This window comes from Anarhichas minor, unplaced genomic scaffold (genome assembly GCF_050575085.1).
Source record: "Anarhichas minor isolate MPS153535 unplaced genomic scaffold, ASM5057508v1 ptg000046l, whole genome shotgun sequence".
Lineage (NCBI taxonomy): Eukaryota > Metazoa > Chordata > Actinopteri > Perciformes > Anarhichadidae > Anarhichas > Anarhichas minor.
In genome coordinates, this window is record NW_027466492.1 from 1,130,579 (window position 1) to 1,151,943 (window position 21,365).

A 21,365-nucleotide genomic window follows, 5' to 3' on the forward strand; every position below is an offset into this window, starting at 1 on the left:
TGCCGACTATTTGTAGACGTTGATTAAACGTTCACGCTTAGACCAGATTTAAACGTGATTTGCAATACTATAATTTGTCGTCCTCTACATTGTGCTAATAATAATTTATCATGATTTAGAGGCTTACTAAGAAACCACATCCACATTTATCAGTTGAAAGCCAGTATTGGACATCACGTTGAAATCTTGTCTAAACGTGAACGTTTAATCAACGTCTTCAAATAGTCGGCTAAAAAACTTTCGCTTTTCAACGTGATTTAACCGTCAAAATGCTCTCAGATCAATATGTAGCAACTAAATACTTAATGTTAGTAACACATCAACAGTTTCCACTTACAGGACAAAAGACCAAGTGATACAGGCAACAGTTAATTTGTATTTATTAAAGCACAATATAAATATAAATGTTCTTTATATAAAACCATAATCTCCTTTTCCTTCTTTAAATGTCGTTTTCAAAGCCACACAGGAGCCGGTTTCAGGAGATCTGCCATATTTTCAAGCTGGACATCTGTAAATAAAACAAGTATTAGAAAAACTTGTCTCTTCACCGGAGACCATAGACGTATTTTAAACGTGTCTTCAACGGAACGATGCTGACCTGGATATTACACAGTACTTTATATTGTTTGTATATTGCTATAAGCCAAACAACAATGTTTTGACCATGTTTATTAGTACATTACTTCGTTTTACTCACGTCCTCCACATTTAAACTGTGTACAGCCCCACTCGCTGTCCGTAGTACTGCGGACAGTAAGAAATATATGGAAAATACACGTGAATTTTACATGTGAAATGTCCTAAATACTCTATTTTATAACGTTGGGCTACAAGGACAGTCCACAAAGAAAGTGTCTCCAATATTAACTAACACACATGTCTGTGTTTACTTTAATAACATGCTAACACTACAAGCTAACATGCTAACGCTACAATTGCTAGCAGCCTCCCCACCATGGTGAGCATAACATGATATTAATGGTATGGTAATGATATTTCGGTTTGCAATATTGGAATAAAGTAGTTCAAGTACTTAGAGTATGTCGTTAGCGTGAAGCCTCGTTTATGCCGTCAGCTCGTTCACTTCACTCATCAACTCAGTAAGCGCTAGCTAGCTAGCTAAAATTGTGCAGACAGCACGGCTGGAGAGACACTCCAGCCGTCTCTAACTAAAAATGCACTGAGTCCGTGCACATGCGTGTTCCAGCAGTAAACAGAGTTGTATTTTACGTGAACATACAGACATAATGTGCTCTGCTCTCATTACGATGTCCTGGGAGCTTCTTGTTGACAGCACACAGTCTATAGTTCCATATTTACGAAGTTTTGTATGAAACATTAAATGCGTTGAAATCACGTCTTCGTGTAGACCACTTATCAACGGCCAGCGTAATATGACTTTGGAGAAATACGTTTAAAGTAACCAAAATCGCGTCTCTTTCAACCTACAACTGAACAAACTATCAATATTTTGAAACAAATTGGTGTTTTGTGACACGTTGATATTGTAACCGTAATTTAGCCGGTTGAAAAGACGGTTAAAATACGTCTTAAGACGTTCAGACCCCATTTCAACCAGTTTTAAACCAGAAATCAACGTTGAAATCCGGGTTAGTGCTCACTGGGATGGAAGCGGAGAACGATCTGGCAGTGAGTGTGTGTGTGACTGGGGTTTAAATAGTGTATGCAGCTATGGTCACGTTGCGGGTCAAGCTGCAGGGTATCAAACTTGTGATGGTAAGCTAGCTATGCTAACTGCAACTTTTGTTGCTTGACAACAGGTTGCAGTGTGTCTTACTAAAGTTGCACAAATGTGAGTTCCATGACATAATGACCCGTTCTTCCTATAGTATATATATATATATATATATAGTGTTGTGCGCAAGAGAGTTTTATCCTCAGATTCCTTGCATTAGATCAGAAGGTCACCACGGGAATATTCAAAGTAAGAGTTAAAAAATGAGGCCTATAGCCACCATATAGCTAGTTGTTACAAAACAACTAACAATGAGCTTTGCTAGCTACAAGGGGTGCGACCATAGAAATACATTATACGGTTTTCCGTGGTCTATTGAAGACTTAGTTGTTATAATGACAACACATGTCTGTGTGGCTAAGTGTTGTTGAAGCTTGCTTGGAAGAGAGCAGACTTAGCTCCAGAGACAGATGGCTAGCTACTGAGCTAGGTAGCTTATCTTTCTCCTGAGCAGGCAGGGAGTTAGGGCAAGGGACGGTTAGACCCAGCGATGCTGCTGGCTGTTGTGACCATCTTCTGTAACTAGTGAAGCATTTAAGCATAATGGAATTAGCAAGCTAGCTAACTAGCCAGTTGTCTAGTTTGCTAGCTAGCTTGCTAATTTAACAATGCTTGAATGCTTCACTAGTTACAGAAAATTAGCCACACAAAGTTGCTACTCATCTGGCTGGTGCTCAAAGTGGGCCCTTCTACATTTCACTCTTTGGTGTACCATGATTTATTTTTCGCACCAGCAGTTCTCACAAGCTGCTGTGAGCTCATAATGCTTTTCCGACCTCTTCATATCAGTTTCTCTGGATGACTCATGATGGCAATTCATAACAGTGCAGTGCCAGTGTTTTTGCACCGTGCTTAAGAGGCAGTATGATTTTATAGGGCAAACATTTCCAGAAGAAACAAAAGGTCAGACAAAGCCTGTGATACATGTAAATAATGGAATAACTATTCATACAGAAAGTTTGTCTCTTAGCTTTTGCAGCGTTATCTATGGTCGTAATAGTGGTCTAAAATGATGTCAAATTGCATACTTTAAGTCAAAAATCTTCAAATATTGTTGGGGGAGGACAACCAAACCCAAATATCCTAGTATCTTTTATTCAATGTAGAAATTCACGACTCTTTATCCTGCTGCGTAATATGTCCCGTCTGATATGCTGCTCCTAAAACCTGAATAAATAGCTCACACCCTGTCTGGCATGCTGGTGGTGATTCCAGGCTGAAGGCATCGTACAGTAAAATATGTTTTAAAGTGATACTATAGGCTACAAATAACAGGAAAGCACTTTAAGTATTAACACTATGGGTAAATATACAAGCACACCAGCTTAACCCTATACTGTTTCAGTTGGAGTATTATAGACCTACTATAGAAGATGCATAGCATTTGAATAGTATAATAATAGAACAATCAAATCATGACTGACACAGAATGCTATAACATGCTTAAAGATATAATAAATAATTCAATTAATTTGTAGAGTCCAAAATCATAAAACATAAATAGGAATAAGGAGCAAGACATTGCTGACACCGGCCCATACACATGCCAACAAGTGAATGAATAATGGGAGTAATGGGACTTATTTTTCTTCGACTTCAAGAACTGCATCTGGCTATATCAATGTGCTGTACAAGAGTGTGTGGATGAAGCATTAAGTTGCGACTCTATGCTTTGTGATGTTACTACTCCCCTTGTCTTTTCAGTCATTACTGCAAAACCTCTCCTCAGTGAGTCCGCAACTTGCCATATGTAGTTTACACGGAGATTAGCCTAATATAACGATCGCAATAGAAAGTGTAGACATGAAAATGGCCGCCCCTCTAACCATCCTGCTATATTGATTTAAAGGAAAATGTCTTTTCTACTGCTATTTTATGTCTATGGATACAACTCTATACCTGCATTTGTCTGTTATCATCAATATCGTTGTCATTGAACAGTGAGCACTGTTTAATGTGAAAAGTTAGCTTTAAGAAAAGCAGTGCAACAAAACAAGACCTTATTGATCTTACACCTCTGACATGGCAAAATAAATCAAATATAGACTATTATAATAATTGTTGTTGTTATTATTATTGTCAATAATATCAATGATGAGGTAATGAATAATGATAAAATATTTAAATAGTATAAAAGAAACTTAAAACAGGCAAGAGTTTACATAAGAGCTAGTCTAACATTTAACATTTTAACAGAGTGCATTATGGATTGAAAACATGACAACCTTAAAATACATGACAAATATACAGACAATATACATTATGGTTATCATTGTGTTAATGCAAATTTAAAAATAATAACTAGCAATATAAATAATATCAATATTAATATTATGTATTTATTTATATATATATATATATATATTTATTTATTCATTATCAAATGTAGCATTTCATTCATGCCTATCTTTGGTCAAAAAGACACATTTAAAGTGTATTCCCAAACTTTAATACTACTTCTGACCAATAGGGGGTAGTAGAGAGTGGAAGAACAGCGACACACACTTCAAGAACAGCCAACCTCATGGGGACTGCAGTGCTCTGTGTATACACTAGGGGAGCATTCATACACACACACACAGATTTTTGTCTTGAAAATGGTTTTCCTGGGGACTTCAGAGAAAACTACATGGGGCGTGTCTAGACACTGTTTTGAAGCTCGTAGGAGGGGTCTGCCGGTGGGGACCTCATTTTTTGTCCCCACGGTGACACGAGTCCCCATGGGTCTGTGTGCATTCAGGTCAAAGTCCTCACCGGGATACAAGAACAAGAACACACACACACACACACACACACACACACACAGTATGAAAGTATGCACCATGTGGTTATGAACAAAAACACGTGGATGCTGGAGCACACAGACACACTTGTATGAGTACACACACACGCCAGGATTTTGGCCTGAGAAATCTAGATAGATAGAAAATTCGACACCAATAAATCAATAAATCGACCAATAAATTGATCAATAAATATAACATTTACAAGACAATCATACCTCTCTGATGATGACGACGACGCAACACGGTAATCAGATTCACTGCTGCTGCTGCTGCCCTGTGGATTTTCGTGATGAATTAAATCTTCACCATCGGACGAGGATTCAACACAGAATTTCATGGCTTCCTCCTGGTTGAAAGATGGCTTCTGTTGTTTCGACATCTTACAAATGAATCCAAAAAATGAACGAACGGTGAAAGTAACTCAAACGATACTAAAACAAGCAGAAGAAACCAAGCTAAAGCTTTGCGTAAACTGCTGTGCGTAATGCTGCTGGCAGCTTGCTCCTCGGTTTTATATTTACGCCGAACAATAACTTTCGTTCCCATTGGCCGACCTCCATGGTTCATACCTCTCTGGCTTCGTCAGAGCCAATAGAATTGATCTAATCACTTCAAAATGACTGACAGGCCTGTTAGCCAGTCGAAATCATCAAGTCTCCGAAAGTAGTGACGCGCAGGCTCTGGGGCAGAGAGCACATTCCTCCTCTCCCTGAGGGGTGAAATCCCCCCTCCCAAAGGAAAGGTGTGTCTCTGTTGCTAGATAGGAAGTCCGTTGAACCTTTTCCGGCAAAATAATGCGGGGATATTCGATTTTTCTTCTTGAAAACGTCAAAAGTGAGTCATATTTATGATCATAAAGCGATAATGTGATTTGTGTTGCTGGTGTCTGTTGGCTCATATCTCAGCGATAGTGTGACGGAGAGAAATGTTACGGTTATGTCCATAACCGTTGTGTTCGTGGCGTGCTTTCTGCCATCTCGCTTTGTTTGTTAGCATCAAGCTACGATTGCTAAGTCTGGAAATGTGCAGTGTGTGCACACTTCTGGCGAAATATGAATATGGTGTTGTAGTTATGCCCAGATCTGGGGACCCTCGTAGTTAAAAGGTTAAGGAAGTCTTTCTCAGCAACTCTCAGAACCTCCTGGCAGTCTCGAAGGCTACGTGTTCCCTCCACAAACCGCTGGTATCTACATAACAAAAACAGAAAAAGAGTCCGATTTTTAAATGCAACACACTCAAGATTGTAGGAGTAAGCATCAATTAGATTAATAACAGGACATCTCACACCTATTTAAGTTTTTTTTTCGCAAAGCCCCTTTTTCAGGTTCACCAAATAACCTTTAGAAGCATTCAGATAGCTATTACTTTTAAGATATTCTGGCTTGAAGGTTGAATACTTTATAATCATATGTTTGACCTTTTGACCTTCAAAATGAGTCATATCTCAAAGTTATTTAAGTACTCCTTCCATCTAATGTCAGGCAGCTGCCTGGAGAGGTCCAGAGAATGTGAGAGTAGATGCAGTTCTATGTTAGATGTTCAGTCAAATGATTAGATACAGTATTTGGCCTTTGTAAAGAGTGATAGTTTATTTATGTAGCATTCCTGCATCAACAAAGTGTTTCACATCAAAGAATCAAGATATTTTTCTGTCATACTGCCACCTAGTGTTTCTTTAAAATCGGCCTGTGCACACGGAGAGATGTACTCAATAAAATAGATAAATACTTTGAGTTTGCGAAATATGACCATCTGTTGATGGCTGATGCTTGAGTGCCTTCTTGTCCTCTCCTCTGAAACTGTCCTCTCAGGCAGGCACCTTCTGCTTCTTTCAGGACAGTGTCTGTGTTTCAAAAGAGGCAGACAGATGGACAGGGACAGTGTTTAGTTTTTTGAATCTCCCCATATTATTCAATATTACCTTTTCATGTCACTTCAAACCATAAGAGATAGATAATGTAGTAGAGAACCTATTTGAGCCCTGACCCAGCTCAGAAAACTGAAAGTGACCATTTTGAATGACTACAGCACAAGGTGATATCTGGAGACTTTAGATTACTTTCTGACTACCCCAACTCTCACTCAAGTTGGGAATTTTGAGAGTCAGATTAGATACAGTATTTGGCCTTAGTAAAGAGTGATAGTTTATTTAGGGTTGCATTCCTGCATCAACACAAAGTATTTCACATCAAAGAATCGAGATATTTTTCTAAAGTCATACTGTCATACTGCACACAGAGAGATGCACTCAATAAAATAGATAAATACTTGCTTTTTGAGTTTGCGAAATAGGACCATCTGTTGATGGCTGATACTTGAGTGCCTTCTTCTCCTCTCCTCTGAAACCATCCTCTCAGGCAGGCAACTTCTGCTTCTTTTAGGACAGAGTGTTTCCAAAGAGGCAGTCAGATATCCCACGCCAGCCAGTATAAAAAAAAATAAAAATGGGGGGGGGGTTTAGAAGAAAAATCCTGAGTCATACAGAGGGTCTAAAAGGGGCCTCGTATGCCAGCGGGGGGGAAGGACCGCATCGGGGCGGTGTCTCCACCATGGGACTTTTTTAAATTTATCTATTTAACATCAAGATAAATATAAATTACTGATATATAACATGAATTAACAATAAAGCACAATTAAAGGAGTTAAAAAGAGTGGATAAAGGCATGCATAATAAATAAAAACCACACGTGAGGGAAAACAAAAAAAATGTATATAAAAGGAATTCCAGGCTGGAGGGTGGTGGAGGAAAGGAAAAGAGGGACTAGAGGCCCCATATCTGGAGCAATGGTGACCTTATTCATCCAACCACTGCAGGTCCAGCCCCTCTCCTTTAAAGGACTTCCGTTTGACACCATAGTCAAATTTTAGTTCATCCACTTTAATGTCTTTCAGGGCCTTGAAGAGGATTACAACTGTGCCCTTCCCATTCATATTCAGCAGGCACTGAAGTGGCTTGACATTTGGCCTTTTTGAAGAATGATTAATTAATCTTCCAACCGTCTCCAACTCTGGGTGGCACTTGCAGGGATGGGTTTGGGCATCGACGCAGAGATGCTTCTCCCGAAAGGTGAAAAAAAACATATAGGCCGCATTGTCAGTGATGGCCTGCATCTTCTCATTCCCTTTTTTCCCTGTGATGACTTAACCATGGTAGTCACAGAGAATGTCACCTTTTGCAAACTGCCTGGTTGCAACCACTCCTGTAATCAGGAAAACGTGAAATTTTCAGTTATATCGAAATATGACTGCATAAATATTACAGATTGGAAAACATTTCAATAATTTTTGTTACTGGTGGAGCTAAGGGTCTGATGAAGCCGGGCCGAATGTGCTCATAGTAGGCTTGAAACCACTGTGGGAACAAGAAACAGTTACTTGACAGCAAATGATTGTAGGCAATATACACTTTGTATCATACTACATATCAATGGTAAGCAAATTTGGCTGCTATAGAACTTACAGCCTCCTCCTCTTGTGAAATGGCAAACGCATCAAGTTGCGTTGCTGCCGTCTTGTGATTGCTGATGCCAATCACAAGCATGTTGTCCACCGGCCTCCTTTCAACCCACTCGCGCACCTGTAAAACAATGAAAATATATTAATATATGTCCATATATCCATTGCAGCATATCAAAGGGGCTCCTTCAAGCTGTTAAAATACAGTATACTCATTCATTCCTTCCACTGCTCCTGGGCGCTGAAACTGATGAAGCACCAAGATTGCTTCGAGGTAGTATCTATAATAGGTCTTCTGTAAATCAGACACCTCGTCAGAGTCCTTGCCTGAGACCTCGCTTGAGCCATTGTCATTTCTGTCGACAAACTTCGCAAATATATTAAGGAAGTCTTTCTCAGCAACTCTCAGAACCTCCTGGCAGTCTCGAAGGCTACGTGTTCCCCCCACAAACCGCTGGTATCTACATAACAGAAAAAGAGTCCGATTTTTAAATGCAACACACACAAGATTGTAGGAGTAAGCATCAATTAGATTAATAACAGGACAATACAGAATGAACAGTAAAATCCAAAAATGTACCTTGTACTGAGAGAGTCCTTGCTGTTAGTCTTTGATATAGCCTTCCTCAGTGTCTCAACCAGCTCTTTATATGCCTGGCACTGGTTTCGGAAATCCGAGTTGGTGGCATTCAGGTCCAACCTATTCCTCAGGTAGTCTACAAAACGAAGGATGTTCTTGATATAGTTCAATATCGTCGCTGCAGTCATGTCTGTGTTCTTCAAATCTTGGAAGAAGTCCCTGGTCTCTGTGCTCTTCTTTAGGAAGTCCAGAGTCGGCACATCCCCAGTCGGCTGCATATAGCGCAGGAAACAACGCTTTTCTAATAGAAAAGAAACAACCACATGAACCAAATGAATACAACTTTTATTGACAAATAAAATTATAAAACCAAAGACTAAAACAAAAATAAATAAAACTAAATCTTCCAAAACATCACAGCTCTCCACCACCATCTCCTCCGTCACCTCCTCCGACACCTCTGTCTGGCTACTTGCCTCGACCACATCTGCACATATGTACAACAAAATACAAACATATTAAATGTGACATTGCTTTTTTCATGTTAATTCTTTCATAATGCAATCAAACAGAAAGATATATATATTGACACAAACCATCTTATCAGCCCAATTCACACACCCAATGTGCAAAATGGAGACCCAATTGTTAGATATTCACTTGTGTTTATAATGTGAATTCCTGTTCATTGTCAGTTTTTTTTTTTTTTTACTGCTCCCATATTAATTTCTTGTTACAGACTGCTGAAGTAACATATCATATGACAAAGCCAGCTTTGAGTTCAATACTTGAAGACTGCTTCAATTTAATATCCTAATAATTGTAAAAACAGCCAAAGGGGAAAATCCTGCCCAATGGTGTACTTTATTAGTCATTCCCTCAGTGACAGTCATACTGTGACAACAATCAAAGTACAGCAAAAGATTAACACTTACCATCTGCCTTGAAGCTGGCGATGCTTGCTTCTACTTCCTGCTGCAGGAGGAAGCTGGCCATCCTCTCTTGGAGAGCTGTCAGTTCTTTTTGGCAGGTTGCCAGCTCGTCTTTGGTTGCTGCCAGTTCCCCTTTTGTGGCTGACAGCTCTCCTGTAGTCTGGGCCAGCTCCCTCCGCAGAAGGATCCCCTTTTGCTCCTCTGCCCGGCTTTTACGGACGTGCCGCACCAGGATGCCCATCATCTCTCCTCCAACCTGCACCAGACCAGTGTGGACGTCCTGGCAGCGGGATCAGCACTTTTGTACTGTAATTACAAAACAACAAATATACACATCAATCGTAGAACATGAATGAGGACTTTAGACAAGTACTAGAGACATGGTAAAAAAACACATCAAACAACGTAGGTTTGTTTAAAAAAACAACTTACAGGTAACAATAACATGATACAAATGTGTTGCATATACTGTAGGATTTCTAGCCAGGCTCATTTTTTTATATTAAATAAATAAGTACTTTCCCTGTCCCTGGTTGGGCTTCTCTGCTTAAAAAGTTCATAAGATAATTACCACTGTGTAGCTACATAACTTAATATGAACACAATAAATAGTAGCATTGTCATGCATGTGACATGAGGATATGAAATTCAAACATTTACATTGCATTACAATTATTTAAGGTGTGCACAACTGCAGAACAATCAGATGAATGCTAACAACATCGTAACCTGTAAACACCACCACCTGTAAAACTTACAGTGAGGAGCTGAATGGCCTGCCCGGTGGCCTCCACCTCCGGGTGCCTCATGGTGGGAAATTTAGCAGGACTTTGCATTTTCTAACAAACAACATTAGAGAATACACAACAAATCAACAACACACAACATTAATGATTCTACTTTATCAACACAGATTACAGGCACTGGATACCAATTCTTCAACAAACATGTGCGTAGACGTAGCTTTCCAGCAGATTAAAAGGATGACTGCTAGTGCACGTTTAGGATTAGCTATTTTATATTAACAATCAATTCAAACACTTAATTTGTCACAATATCTGGAAAAAATACATACCAATGCAAGATTAATCTAAATGATAATACAAGTAAATGCAAAACATAGCTATTAACAACTATCATTCATACAACAGCAGTATAAACTCCCGCATACTTAAGGCTTTGGTTGACTGGCAGTGAATGATCTGAAGGTCTGCTGGTCTGATGCACTGTAGCTCCTGCACCTGGCATTCAGGCGCGGGAAAGGCGGCTTTAGCTTTGATGCCATGCGCATATCACGCCACCCAACATCCTTTGCGCTATTGACTCATCCATCGCGGATTTATATATTACTATTACTATAAAGCTATTGGAGTTTAAAAACAACCTCTCCATTTTTAGCATTGTTATCAACTAATACGTACAAAGTCACATACATTTTTTGTTCTGAACAACTCTATAATAAAACTACAAAAGAACGTACTTTGGTCGATAACATGTCCGGCTCATGAGAAGGGGTTTACAAATCCAGTCAACGTCAAACTGCTCCCGGTCTCACTGGGGCTACCCAGTTAGTTTCAACAAAGTTTCATATTTAGGAGTTAAAGTGTAGATAGCTCCATTTATGAAAACGTCATACTTTTCGAGCAGGACCACCGCGGACATTGTTTACGAGCAACGATAGCCTCACGGCTGTTACCGTTAACAGCCGGGAGGCTATCGTTAGCTAGCATACAACTGTTGACAGATATTACCACTAACAGTTAAAAGTACTGGTATAACGGACCACTGTCGGTCCTTACGGATCCCCCCGCATTGTTCGACACGCATGTCAACTGCGGATTAACTACACAGTTAAAACTTTAACCATCACATTATGAAATAAAGTTTTTCTTACAATACTTATCTGTCAATATTCAGTCAAATATGCGATCAGGACATCACCATTTATGCTTTTCTAGTCGCCGATCTCTGATAACGTTACATTGTAAACAATTATTCCGTGTAGAAATCAACAGGAGCGCTAGTTACGATAACGGCAATGAACGAAGGTTCCGTTTGTTTACTTTTTAGACGCGTTCAAGCTCTGTTCAGTGAAAATGAGTACTGGGTGAATATTTTACGAGATTACATGTGAACACATCATGGTAACGTACCATGATGTGTTCATGTAATCTCGTAAAATATAGTGTTGGTGATACAATTGAATAAATCCAGTAGTTTGAAGGATAAGTTTTTCACATTAATATAAAATAGCTCATAATTCATCTTGAATATCTGTTTAAAATACCTCTAACAGCTTATAATGCATAATTAAGACTACTATTGCCATCATTTGTGGTAATCCATAAAAATAGAATCTTATATTTCATAGTCATTTGTATTGTGTGTTTTATGAGAAAGAAATACTATAGCTGCAGTGGCGGCTGGTGGAACATGTTCTAGGTAGGGCTGTGCCACATCCAATCAATTTCAGAAAAAATTAAGGTATCAAACACGCATTACTACTTTGCAGTTAAATATTTAACCTTTATTACAACATGAAAAAAGCAGTAAATAACACTTTGACAAACGCATCAGGACATCTTATTTTTGTCCTCCTCACAAGCAATTCAGTATAATATAATAATATATATATCATATAATAATATTCACAATAATATAAAACACACACATATATGTAATTATTTATTTATAACTATATAGCCATTTCTCAGGTGCTTCATGTCCCTCACTCCCGTAATTGTCCATGCTGGATCTGTCCCCGTTGTTTTAAGTTATTATCATGACTGCATCCAGCTAGCCGAACCTGTCTGGTGAACAGCTAGTAGAAAAGCTTTGCATGTATTGCTTCCCTTTCCCATTAGTCTGCTGTCTGATTGTGAGGTCGGGCCAGGGTAGGAAATTTACATATTTTTAGGGGGAAATTTTTGCCCCCACTGACTGAAATCCAGGGGCATTTAACAAAAAATTGGGGGCACTTTTTGAAACTTGTGAAATAACATTTAAACTTTGTTCAAAATAATAAATATACTTATTTAGGCTTACAATATATGAGCAATTGTCATCAAATGGCAATAATAAGACTATTAGGCAGTAGTCTACAGATTCAAAGTGTTTTCTTAGATTTTTTTGAACAAAAAAAAAACAGAAAACATAAATCATATTCAATTTTATTCTTATTTCTTTGTGGTTATTTATTATTATTTCATTTTTTTAAACTATTAACCCTATTAAAACTATTAGCCTCTTTTGGGCAGTTTCGCCAGCGCCCCAGCCAGCTGAGACATGCAGACAGGCGGAGAGGACGTGCAGGAAAAGCATATATTTACTGCAGATATCATATTTTACACATATTACTGGGTGATTCCATATTTCAAAAACACAAATATTGATAATTTGTATAGCTTATTATTTATTATATTTTATTTGTTTTGGCTCAAGGTGGGGCGGCGCCCTAGCGCCCTCTATTGACCAGCCGCCACTGTGTAGATGACTATAACTAAAAGCATAACATTTAAATTGCTGATGGTTTACTAAATTCAGAGCGGTTGAAATGATTTTTATGACGTTACAAAAACAAAGTCTGGAGCCTAGCAGACCAGCTGCTATAATCAAACAACAAAGGGCTCTGTATCTAACAATATCAATCATCAATGATCAGCAATTAGTATCGGCAGCAAAAAAAAAACATGATCAGGAATCTCTAACAGTTATATTTACCCAATTTTTTCTGGGCTAGCAAAGGCCCTATTGAAATTCTAATGTTTATTATTCTTCTGATTTTTATTTTTCCACTTTGGGTGTATTTTGGGGGGACTTGCCATGCACGAAAACTCACCAAATTGTGGACACTTGTCAAGCCTAGTGAAAATAGCCATCTGAAAAAGGATGCATCTTTCTGTGTAAAAGAAATGGCTCACTAGCGCCCCCTACAAATCGGACCGGCGACGCCCCTCGGCCAGTATGTCCGATTGACTTGAAATTCAACACATGTCCAATTCTGCTAGATCTACAAAAAAGCCTCTCAGACCCCTAAGCTCCGCCTACTTAGCCTGCTTTAATTATTATTTTTATTTTTTATTTTTTATGTAATAGGCGCCCTCTATTGACCAGCCGCCACTGACTGAGTCAACGATCATAGCTGAAAAAAGGGCTGATGCAGCCGCAGAGCTCGCCGCAAAAGAGGCTCAGTATAAAATACTGCAAGAAGAAACAAAGCAAAAGGAAAAACTAAGGATAATGGAGGCAAACCATAGGAAGGAATTGGAAATGCAGAAGTCTGAATTAGAGCGTCTACAAGCAGAAAGACATGGAGGTTGCTTGTGCTGGACTGGAGGTCTACGACAGAGAAATCAGACAAGAAACTGATACAGTCCATTCAGCAGAACAGCCCCCTATCATTCCTTTCAACCCTTCTATATACCATCAAAGCCCTCATGTTGTGACACCAGCGCCCGCTAATGACATGTCCTGTCTAGCCCAAGTAATCCAAGACAGCATAGCCATAAACATAGACTTCCAGTGCCAACGCCCACAGTGTTTAGTGGAGACCGAATCCTGTACATTGAATGGAGGGGGTTTCGTTTATGGCACTTGTTGACCGAAAGGGTATTTCTTCAGCAGATAAAGTGTATTACCTAAAGAAATACGTCAGTGGCCCTGCTTATAAATGTCTCGAAGGCACATTTTATCGCAATGATGATGAGGCATATAGAGATGCATGGAATAAGCTCAACCAATGCTACGGTCAGCCTTTTGTCATCCAAAGAGCTTTCAGGGACAAGCTGTCAAAATGGCCAAAAATTCAGCCCAAGGATGCTGAAGGGTTAAGAACATTCTCTGACTTCCTAAGTGCCTGTCTGCAAGCTATGCCCCATGTGAAGGGTCTAGAAATATTAAGTGACTGTGAAGAAAAGCTAATACAAAAGGTCCCTGACTGGTTAGCGTCAAGTTGGAATCGTCGGGTTACAATAGCCCTCATAGAAGGAAGAGCGTTTCCCACCTTTGAGGATTTTACTAACTTTGTGTCTTTAGAAGCAGAGATAGCATGCAACCCAGTCACTTCCCTATATGCTCTTCACACATACAACTCATCTTATGACAAAAGATACATAAAGGAAACAATGTTTTCAGCACTCAAACTGCCCTGAACAGTGACAAATCAACATCAAACGATGGAAAATCAAGGTCCCCCTGTATGTGGTGCAAAGATGACAAGCATCAACTTCCCAAGTCCCTTGAGGATCGCCGAGCATACTTGAAGGATAACACGCTGTGTTATGGATGTGTAAAACCAGGCCACAGTGCCAAGGAATGTCGTCACCGCCATACTTGTGATGTATGTAAGGGAAGACACCCTACCTGTCTCCACGATGAGAACTACAGAAGACGTGATGGTAGAGAAAGGTCCGTATCCTTTACTAACAAAGCTCCAAACACTGTAAACGAAACCATGCCAGCCACAGCACTCAGCGCCACTGGAGGTAGTCAGTCAGGCAGCACTTCCACGATCGTTCCTGTGTGGGTGTCCTCTGCTGAAAACCCATCCAAGGAACAGCTTGTCTACGCATTACTATACACTCAAAGTGACAGCACCTTCATCAACAAGGAGGTAAGCAATGAACTACAAGCAGACGCCTACCCTGTGAAACTGAAACTTACCACTATGCTTGGAGAAAACATGATTGTGAAAAGTGAAGTACACCAAAGGAGATGACAAGACTTGAGGATCTCGTTTTCCTGAACAAACTCAAAGAAGGCATAAGGAAAAATTATCAGGAACATTGTGAAATGCCTCTGCCCTTTAAGCAATAGCACTTACCCGATAACAAAAAACTTGCTGAAATCGGGCTCAGTCATTTACGACGGAGGTTCTACAGGGACGAAAAATACTACACAGCATACATGAAAGAAGTCATTGAGAGAGGTGATGTCGAAGAAGTAAATAAAGATGGAACTCCTGGTGAACGATGGTACATTCCCTATCTACCACCCTAAAAAGCCTGAAAAACGACGTTTTTGTGTTCAACTGTTCTGCAAGGTACAGCGGCACAAACCTAAACGAACACCTATCGGGGCCAGACATGATAAACAACCTAACGGGTGTCCTCATACGGTTCAGACAGCATCCTATTGCTCTCGTGTGCGACGTAAAGAAAGTACAGACACTGTGGAAAGCCATTCAGTTGGCTCATGAGAGTTATGTGCCAACGGTGGTCTCCGTCTTCAAAAATTTGTGTCAAACAACCATGCTGTCCTACAGAGCATCCCCTCATCAGAGTGTGCAATCGACGCCAAAACCAAGGATCTGACCTTCAATGATATGCCACTTGAGCGAGCGTTAGGGATTCACTGGAGCATAGAGAGGGATGGCTTCAGATTCAACAACACCTTGAAAGAGCAACCAGTGACACATAGAGGTTTACTGTCTACTGTTGCCTCCATATATGACCCTCTTGGCTTCCCTGCGCCATATATTCTCACTGGGAAGAGGATCCTACAGGAAATGTGTTGCCACGGTACTGGCTGGGATGACCCCCTGCCAGAGATGCTGAAGCCACGGTGGGAGAGCAGGTGTCAAGACTTTGCCAACTTAGAAAAGATATACATAGCTCGATGTTACATACCTGACAAATTTGAAGAAGTTGTGGAAACGGAGCTACATCACTTTTCGGATGCGAGCACCAGCGGATACGGTCAATGCTCCGTCAAATCCAGTGCGACCAAGGCACTAGTTTTTATGAGTGAGGTTTATGTTCAGGAGCCGGACTAAGAACATGATGTGGTACAGAGTTCTTGGAACCAAAGAGCTGCTGCACAGAACCTACAAGAACCTGGAGCAGAAGGTTCTATTGGAGGTGAGACCCACAACCAACTGGTCCAAATATCCTCATCCTCATCACAAGTCTAACGTGCGTTTGTGTCGTGTTTGTTTGTGTGGACAGTGTGATGGGTGTCCGATCCCTCTCCCCAGTCTTCAAGGCATCGCTGTGTTGAACATCCCCAGTTACGCAGGGGGAACCAACTTCTGGGGAGGAACCAAAGAGGACGATGTGAGACCTGAACCTGTCTGTCTCTGTCATCTGATGTCTTCCACTGTTTATCCGTCTGTCTGTTTATTGATCATGTTACCTGTCTGTCTCTCAGACGTTCACAGCTCCCTCCTTTAGTGATACGATCCTGGAGGTAGTAGCCGTGTTCGGCAGCATGCAGATGGCCGTGTCTCGAGTCATCAACCTGCAACATCACCGCATCGCACAGGTACACCTATCTGTCTTTGTCTGTCTGTTCATCTGTCTCTGTTTGATTGAGCTGTAATAATCTGAACCCTAGTAGACTCTTGTTTTTGGTTCTAGACACAGTTTCTCTCATCACCTTGTTTTATATCTGTGTTACTAATCATTAGATAGATGGATAGATATATACTTTATTCATTCCCAGGGGGAAATGTGTTTGTAGCAGCAGCAAATTAAGTTACAGAGTAAACATAAAAATATAAAGTATGATAATATATTATTTTTTTATTATTATAGTATTCTATCATTTTGTGTTTCAGTATTCGTGATGTTGCTCAGTCTCACCACAGTCTGGAACAGGAACTTAACACACAGAGACTCAATACATTTCTGTCACAGAAGCAGTGTGACTGTCATGAACGCGCCCCACTCCAGTCATGCAAGCGGCGTGTGGGAGCGCCAAATAAAGACTGTCAGGAGTGTGCTGAATTCCACTCTCACACTTCCCCATAGCAGACTCAACGATGCTTCACTACGAACTCTACTCTATGAAGCTATGGCCATAGTCAACAGTCGACCCCTCACTGTGGATAACTTAAACAGTCCAGACGGCCTGGAACCACTCACCCCCAATCATCTGATCAACATGAAATCCGGAACAGGTCTTCCACCACCTGGAACGTTCCCCAGAGAGGACTTGTACAGAGTGAAGAGATGGCGTCGCGTGCAGTATCTGGCCGAGCAGTTCTGGAGTCGGTGGAAACATGAATATCTTCACAACATCATCGCAAGGCAGCGCTGGCATACACCGAGGAGAAATCTATGTGTCGGTGATAGTGATGGACATTGATGAACTGTTGCCCAGAGGTGAATAGAGACTTGCGAGGGTCTTAGAGACTGTCGGTGGTAAGGATGGACTTCTAAGGAGAGTGAAAATCTCAGTGGGAGATAAGAGACTGAACAAGAAGGGTGAGCGCCTTAGAAATCTCTCCATAATGGAGCACCCAGTGCAGAAGCTAGTTCTGTTGTTAGAGGCTTCTGAAGATCATGACTACAAAAGGACATCGACGCTCCTAATGTTAAATTATTCATAGTTCATATGATGTCATTTGAAACATTCATAATTTGGTGGGAGTGTAAGTAACCCAATTCGTGTTTAGCAATCAATTTGTTGCCTTTGTTGTTTTTGCCTGTTTCTCACATTTGTTATGTCTTTCCTGTTTTAAGACGAAATGCTTTTATTTTGAAGGTAGCTCTCAGAGTAAAAACACATCACCCCGGTCCTTCGCAACCTCCACTGGCTCCCGGTCAAATACAGAATAGACTTTAAAATATGACTCAAAAAACACAAATTTTGACTTTTAATTGTACACCTCCTACAAACATTAGAGAGAAATTTCACCTTAACTGGGACCAGAACTCCCTGAAATACCTAGGAATACACCTACCAAGAGATATTTCAACATTGGCAGAGATAAATTACAGCCCCCTCTTAACAAAAATGAAAGATGATATACATCGATGGAACTCTATTTCTTTCCTCGGACTAAGCCATAGAATTGACTCTGTAAAAATGAATATTCTTCCACGATGCCTGTTCTTATTTCAAGCACTTCCTGTAGAAATTCCCCCAAAACAATTCTCCGAATTGGATAAAATCCTTTCAAGATTTATTTGGCAAGGGAAAAAACCAAGGATTCAATTTAAAACTCTACAACTCACAAAAGAGGAAGGAGGAATGGGTCTACCCAACTTTAAGGATTACTTCTATGCTGTCCAGATTAAACCTTTAATTAACACGTGTACCCCAGCTTATTGTGCCGGGTGGAAAGATATTGAACTCTCTATTATGAATGATCCCCCAATTCATGCAGTATTGGCCCATAAAAACTTGGGAAAACTTATAGACAATTTACAAAATCCATGGATCAAATTCCATTTAAAAATCTGGAACGTGATAAAAGGAAAATATAAACTAGATCAAAAACTGCAAATACTTCGATGGTGTGCCTATGATCCGGGGTTCAAACCAAATGAAATGGACCATAGATTTAAATCCTGGATCCCAAAAGGTATAACAACATTCTATTCTCCGACAGAAAAGGGACAACTAAAGGACTTTGAACACCTGAGGCAAAAATATTCTCTTGAAAAATCAGATTTTTATAGATACCTCCAGATACGCAACCATTTTGAACATAACATTAGAAATACAACGAACCTCGATGACCCAATATTGAGAATATTTCTCGGTGCCTACCAAAATGATTCAAATAAGGGAATTATCTCTAGATCCTACAAAGGCCTTATGACAAAAAAGCCGCACAATGTAGGATATGTTAAGGAAAAATGGGAAAGAGAAGGTAACCTCTCAATATCAAACGAGGACTGGTTAGATGTGTGTAAATTTCAATGGAAATGCACCAATTCTCACGTGTGGCGGGAATTTGCGTGGAAGTGTGTTATTCGTTTCTTTATCACACCGAAGCAGAAGGCGCGCTTCGCTGGAGGAGATGCTACATGTTGGAGACGATGTGGGGCTCCGGAAGCAAATCACTGGCATGTATTCTGGGAGTGTCCAGTGATACAACCTTTCTGGGCAGAGTTTCATAAAACATTAAAAAGCATACTTAACACTGACCTGCCCCTGCAATTTTCCACATTATTCTTAGGAAAATTTGATTTCCAAACAGGGCGTCCAGATGAATACCTGTTTGGCATTTTAATAACGGCTTGTAAAAAAGCACTCACAAGGCGCTGGTTGCTTCCTGAGCCCCCCACGATACAGGAGTGGATAGATATAGTAAACATCTATGTTATGGAAAGGATCACTTTTTCCCTTCGCCTTCAGAGAAACATGTTTATTCAACTCTGGGACAAGTGGGTGAGATACGTAAAACCATTACAAACAGATTTTGTGGAATAGTGAATGAATGACCCTGTAACGTTGATTTAGCTTAGCAAGCATCATCGACCTCTATCACATTCTCTCTCAAGTCCCCCTGTCTGATGGTTGTTTTTTTTTTTATGTGTACACTCTCCCAAATTGTACAAAGTTACCTAACTTTGAAAAACTGTGGACACCATATATGCTGGTGTGAACGTAAACTTGATAACCTAAACTACTGTCCAAAAATAATTTTGAAAAAAAATATATATATATGTCTCACTACCTACAAAGCCCTAAACAACCTGGCCCCTCCCTACCTTTCAAACCTCCTCCCCCTCCACGCCCCAACCCGTTTCCTCAGGTCCGCCAGTGCAAACACTCTGAAGACCATCAGGACCAAGCACCGGACCTGGGTTGACGGGGCCTTCTCAGCCGCTGCACCACCCCTCTGGAACGCCCTCCCCATCCACATCCGTGAGGCTCCCTCCCTATCATCATTCAAACTAGCCCTCAAAACCCACCTCTTCAAACTCGCCTTCACCTGCTAACCCCTGCACCCTACCCTCCACTACATGACCCATTCAGCACAGCTTCTCCAGTTTTCTTTTTTACCAAAATGTTCTGTTTGTTTGTTTTTGTTTGCTCCTGTCTTTTTTTCTTTTTTGTTTGTTCTGTTTGTCTCTGCCCTATGTAAAGCGTCTTTGGGTATTTAGAAAAGTGCTATATAAAAGTATTATTATTATTATTATTAGAACTGCGCGCGAAGAAAGAGTAAAGTACGGAGAATATGACGGTTGTGAACATATAGAAAAGGTTAAGGTATTAGTACCCCCCCCCCCCCCCGAAGAGGCACACGGTTGGTTAATGTTTTAATAACTGTAATAACTGTGTTTTTAAGTAGCATAAGTAACTAGCGTAAGTAACGGCTCTGTGTGTAGGCTACAGTAATGCTAACAAGAAGGAAATGCTAACACATTGTTGCTTTGTACACAGCTCTTACGTTGTTTGTGGGATTTAGAAATAAATTGTACAATCAGTCAAGTGTCGGATCATCTTTCGGAGGGATATGCTACAGTGTAACTAACGCTAAGTCTGAAAAATAAAACTTTCCACGAAATGTGTCTGAGTTTATAGAGGACGATTTTAGAGAACATCTTAAGTATCAAACACGACCTTTCATTATTAAAGACTACTGTATTACTATTTCGTGTTTTTTTTTAAACTAAGCAACCAATCTACTTCCTGTTTACATCGGCACCATCACACATGCCCAGTGTACGTGAATACAGAAGCACATATAATTACATATTGATAAATGATAGAAAAACATTAAATTGACACTATATAACATAAAATTATATGTAACGAATATATTGATATCTGAGACCAAAACATTCTTGGCTCAATAAAAGGAAAGACATCGTAACTTATCAAGGGAAATGAAACTTTAAAGAGAATAAAACATAACCAAAATAACCTTTAGTGACAGAGCCTAGAAAGTCTTACTTCAAAGTATTGTTTTCTTTTATTTTTGACTCATTTAGTATTGATGCTTTTGTTTTATTCAACTCAATAACTATTGATTTCTTCTATGACTACCGCAGATCCATAGGCCCGAAAAGTTCCAGTTTTGTTTCATCGCTCCACAGAGTAGAATCCCAAAACTTCTGTCTTATTAATATGGTTTTGAGCATATTGGAGCCCATAGATCAGCGGTATGTTTGGAG

The 21,365-nt window shown here is 40.0% G+C and overlaps 2 protein-coding genes across 11 annotated transcripts; one reads left to right on the forward strand and one right to left on the reverse strand.

Moving 5' to 3' along the window:
• Positions 1 to 363: 363 nt before the first annotated feature.
• Positions 364 to 11,609, reverse strand: LOC142971481 (uncharacterized). 10 transcript variants are annotated; one of them, XM_076112028.1, is made up of 13 exons: positions 11,408 to 11,608; positions 10,685 to 10,754; positions 10,272 to 10,352; positions 9,517 to 9,819; positions 8,582 to 9,068; positions 8,214 to 8,462; positions 8,006 to 8,122; positions 7,838 to 7,897; positions 6,818 to 7,745; positions 6,274 to 6,388; positions 4,761 to 5,732; positions 701 to 747; positions 364 to 511 (listed from the first exon to the last, which is right to left on the reverse strand). In XM_076112028.1, exons 4-7 carry the CDS (start codon positions 9,755 to 9,757, stop codon positions 8,077 to 8,079), a joined length of 1,023 nt encoding a protein of 340 aa, XP_075968143.1. In that variant the 5' UTR covers positions 9,758 to 9,819; positions 10,272 to 10,352; positions 10,685 to 10,754; positions 11,408 to 11,608; the 3' UTR covers positions 364 to 511; positions 701 to 747; positions 4,761 to 5,732; positions 6,274 to 6,388; positions 6,818 to 7,745; positions 7,838 to 7,897; positions 8,006 to 8,076. The 10 variants fall into 10 exon arrangements, with proteins under 10 accessions (XP_075968143.1, XP_075968144.1, XP_075968142.1 ...); XM_076112029.1 differs by lacking the exon at positions 701 to 747; XM_076112027.1 differs by having other exon boundaries at positions 701 to 5,732.
• Positions 11,610 to 13,213: 1,604 nt separating this feature from the next.
• Positions 13,214 to 20,841, forward strand: LOC142971509 (diacylglycerol kinase delta-like). Its single transcript, XM_076112067.1, has 4 exons — positions 13,214 to 16,370; positions 16,458 to 16,565; positions 16,660 to 16,773; positions 17,069 to 20,841. The coding sequence occupies exons 1-4, from the start codon at positions 16,266 to 16,268 to the stop codon at positions 17,075 to 17,077; spliced, it is 336 nt and encodes a 111-aa protein (XP_075968182.1). The 5' UTR covers positions 13,214 to 16,265; the 3' UTR covers positions 17,078 to 20,841.
• The last annotated feature ends 524 nt before the right edge of the window (positions 20,842 to 21,365 follow it).